At 37.5% G+C, this 3,984-nt stretch overlaps 1 protein-coding gene across 1 annotated transcript in view; it reads left to right on the top strand.

Annotated features, from left to right (window-relative positions):
• The window catches only part of ACSS3 (acyl-CoA synthetase short chain family member 3), a 215,654-nt gene extending 212,175 nt beyond the window's left edge, over nt 1-3,479 (top strand). Inside the window, exons 13-15 of the mRNA XM_004384637.1 lie at nt 2,124-2,223; nt 2,309-2,484; nt 3,411-3,479. Of these exons, the coding sequence (XP_004384694.1) occupies nt 2,124-2,223; nt 2,309-2,484; nt 3,411-3,479 (345 nt within the window). The remainder of the gene's footprint in view (nt 1-2,123; nt 2,224-2,308; nt 2,485-3,410) is intronic.
• The last annotated feature ends 505 nt before the right edge of the window (nt 3,480-3,984 follow it).

The following is a 3,984-nucleotide window of genomic DNA, read 5'->3' as shown; positions in this document are numbered from 1 at the left end:
GATGGATCTTGGCTGAAAGCAGAGAATACCAGAAAGATGTTTACCTGTGTTTTATTGACTATGCAGAGACATTCAACTGTGTGGATTATAAACAAATTATGGATAACATTGCAAAGAATGGGAAATCCAAAATACTTAATTGTGCTCATGAGGAATCTGTACATAGATTAAGAGGCAGTTGTTCTAACAGAACAAGGGGGATACTGTGTGATTTAAAGTCAGGAAAGGTGTGAATCAGAGTCTATACTTATTCAATATATATGCTGAGCAAATAATCCAAGAAGCTGGACTCTATGAAGAAGAATGCAGCATCAGGATTGGTGGAAGACTCATTAACAACCTGTGTTACTCAGATGACACAACCTTGCTTGCTGAAAGTGAAGAGGACATGAAGTACTTACTGATGAAGATCAAAGACCACAGCATGGATTACATCTCAACATAAAGAAAACAAGAATCCTCACAACTGGAACAATAAGCAACATCATGATAAGCAGAGAAAAGATTGAAGTTGTCAAGGATTTCATTTTGCTTGGATCCACAGTCAACATCATGGAAGCAGCAGTCAAGAAATCAAAAGATGCATTGCATAGGGCAAATCTGCTGCAAAAGACCTTTTTAAAGTGTTAAAAAAAGCAAAGGTGTCACCTTGAAGACTAAGGTGCACCTATCCTAAGTAACAGTGTTTTCAGTCACCTCATATGCATGTGAAAGCTAGACGATGAATAAGGAAAACTGAAGAAGAATTGACGCCTTTGAATTGTGGTGTTGGTGAAAATATTGAATATACCGTGAACTGCCAAAAGAACCAACAAATCTGTCTTGAAAGAAGTACAACCAGAGTGCTCCTTAGAAGCCAGGATGGCGAGGCTAAGACTCACATACTTTGGACATATTATCAGGAGGGATCAGTCCCTGGAGAAGAACATCATGCTTGGTAAAGTAGAGGGTCAGTGAAAAAAGAGGAAGACCCTCAATGAGATATACTGACACAGTGGCTGCAACAGTGGGCTCAATGATAACAATGATTGTGAGGATGGTGCAGGACCAGCAGTGTTTCCTTCCGTTGTACATAGGGTCACTATGGGTCGGAACTGACTCGACAGCACCTAGCAACAAGAACTGTACTGTAAGCACCATGAGACAGGACTGTGCCTACTTTTGCTCACCACTGAGCCTAGCATAGTGGTTGGAAGATAGGAGGCACTCAGTAAAGATTTGTTGAATGAATGAGTAGAGGAAAGAATGAGAATTGCCAAATGAGCTGTTGGGTACAAGTATCTTCACTGTTTTTTAGAGCTGTTTGAGGTTTGGAGTCACTGTAATATATATCAATCTCTCAGAAAAGGGTTTTTAAGTATGCATTTTTAGAATTCCCATTATAATGGAAATCATTTTTTTAAAACCCTAAACTTCTGTATTTCCTATGGTTACTCAACTCTAAATTTTTGTGATTCCAGATAGATGGCTGCTTTGTTCTTCAAGGTACTTAAAGTTTAGGGTGAGCAATATAAAAATGGTCCCTTGACATAGTGACGGCCTGGTGTCAGAGCCTTCTTTCCATGTTCAGTTTCCTCTTTCAAGTCCTGGAAAATTCTCTGTGGATGGGGCCGAGGGTGGCACTCAAGGAATGGTATGCTGTGTTTATTGTTCACTGTCAGACTCCAAAATAAAATCACTGCCCTGCCATGGGGGAGCCTTGGCTTCCTCTGGTAGGTGTGCTGATGGTAACCAGCATTAGAGCCGAATCAACATGAGGCCCCCCTGTTTTCCTGAGGGCTATTGTGCTCTGTTTACATGTGGTATCTACTGTACATTTCATCTCGATTCATTAATACACAATTGAGATGAAGCAAACATTTAGCTTCCTTTGCAGGTTAGCCAAGCATTTGTCTTAATTACTGTCAACCTTTAGTGACTACCATGGATATTTCAATCACTCACCACTCACCCTAGTAGTAAGCATGTTGTGAATTCCTAGTAATTTTCACGCAGGCAACTACAGGTTTTTGGATTCTCTGGCATTTTTTCTTTCCCCATTGAATTATTCACATCCACACACATACACACCCCCAAAGTATATATGTATATACTTTCTCAATGAATACATTTATATATTACAGTCAATCCTTTCCCATGGTACTGTGGCAGACTGTGCTGTTGTTGGCAAGGAGGATCCTTTGAAAGGTCACGTCCCGTTAGCACTCTGCGTGTTGAAAAAAGGTGAGAGATCTTTCTCCTCCCTGACTGTCTGGGCTCTGAATGATTAAGGTTAACTCAGTGCTTACCATCTGAACTTCTTCCCCAGATATAAATACAACTGAGGAACAAGTTTTGGAAGAAATTGTGAAACATGTTAGAGAGAGCATTGGTCCTGTGGCTGCTTTCCGAAATGCAGTGTTTGTCAAACAGTTACCCAAAACCCGATCTGGCAAAATTCCCCGGTCAACTCTATCTGCCCTCGTCAATGGAAAGCCATATCAGGTAACCTATTAAGGATGTTTAATGCTGAGTTTTGAAATGGTTTTCTTCATTTCATTGGCATCAGCCAGAATTTAGAGCAAAACTCTTAATAATGGTTCTTAAACATGAATTGTATCCCTAAAAACATACAGTATTACTTATTTGTTATTGTTAAGAGGATGGGGGATTGCATAGCTATTTTCTCTGGAATGGATGAGCAGCACAGGAAGGAATGAGAAATTTGGAAAGAAACTCAGATTAATAAAGTTCATGTACTTTGATTACAGGAACCAGCATGTGAAAATATTTTTATTATTGGTAACTTAAAGTCAGTACCACTTAATTTCAAACATACTCGTGGAAACTCAATCTTATTGAATTAAAGGTACATTTTCCTTCATTATAGGCGTTAATGCCTGTTAGTGATTGGCAAAGCAAAACAATTGAGGGTGGCAATAGATGTATTAACAGTCTTAATTGATATATATGCTAATTATTTCTTCCCTTTGGAGTGAAAATTATTTTAGGAAACTTAGTTTAGTCCTTGCATATGCATACTTTTGATTTGTGTGCTCATTATACATGCATAGATCTGCATATTTTACCATCAAGATCTAATGAAAGACAATGCAACAGGAAAGAGTGATTGTATGAGAAAATGTCAAAGAAATATTCTTTCTATAGAGCTGCGTAGAAATGCCTCAAAAGGAGCTCTAGAGAAAGGATCATCTAGGACCAATAGCTTTACTAATTGGATAGTTCATTTTATAACTCTGGAAGATTATAAAGATATTTTAAAATATTAAATTCCAAGTTTGTTATTTTTGAACATTTATATTTGAGTGTTACAAGGTAATGGGAATATAACATTTCACCTAATTGTTTAATAATAGACAATAGAAGAGATTGAAGGAAGCCCATTCATCTAACTCTAATTTTCTTTCCAGATAAGTCCTGCAATTGAGGAGCCCAACATTTTTGAGCACATAGAAGATATGCTGAAGCAGGCATTCTGACTTTTTTTCCCCTAGTTTGAGTAAATGTTTATCAGAAATAAATTAAGTAGAAATTACTTGCAAACTGAAATGTTAATTGTAAAGCCTCCTGTAAAAAAATGAACTTGAAGACTAGCAAAAGACCTGTGCCTTGTTTCATTAGACCCAATTAGCATTGTTATCCGTTGCCTGTAACATGGCTCATTATTATATTAACTGTTTCCCAGGGCTTTAACTTAAGAGAAAATATGTCTAGTGTATGAGTTTAAAAACTGTACCCCAATAAAAAAATCTTAATTGAAAGTGACATTAATATAGAGCTACTTTTGGAAATTGGGAATCAGCTTTTTTGACTCAAAACCTAAAACTCAACTCGAACATTCTTGAGGTGCCCACATGCATGGATGTATTAAAAAACATGGATTATATGAGCAGTTTTAAATTAGCATGTAGACAGATGAAGTTATTTTATAGTTAGGAAGACCTATCTAGCCATTCATTTCCTGATAGAAGGCTGACCAGTGGC

The sequence above is a fragment of the Trichechus manatus genome, unplaced genomic scaffold (genome assembly GCF_000243295.1).
Source record: "Trichechus manatus latirostris isolate Lorelei unplaced genomic scaffold, TriManLat1.0 scaffold00125, whole genome shotgun sequence".
NCBI classification, from domain to species: Eukaryota; Metazoa; Chordata; class Mammalia; order Sirenia; family Trichechidae; genus Trichechus; species Trichechus manatus.
The sequence above is the reverse complement of the archived record's forward strand: the minus strand, read 5'-3'. Positions and strand labels throughout refer to the sequence as shown.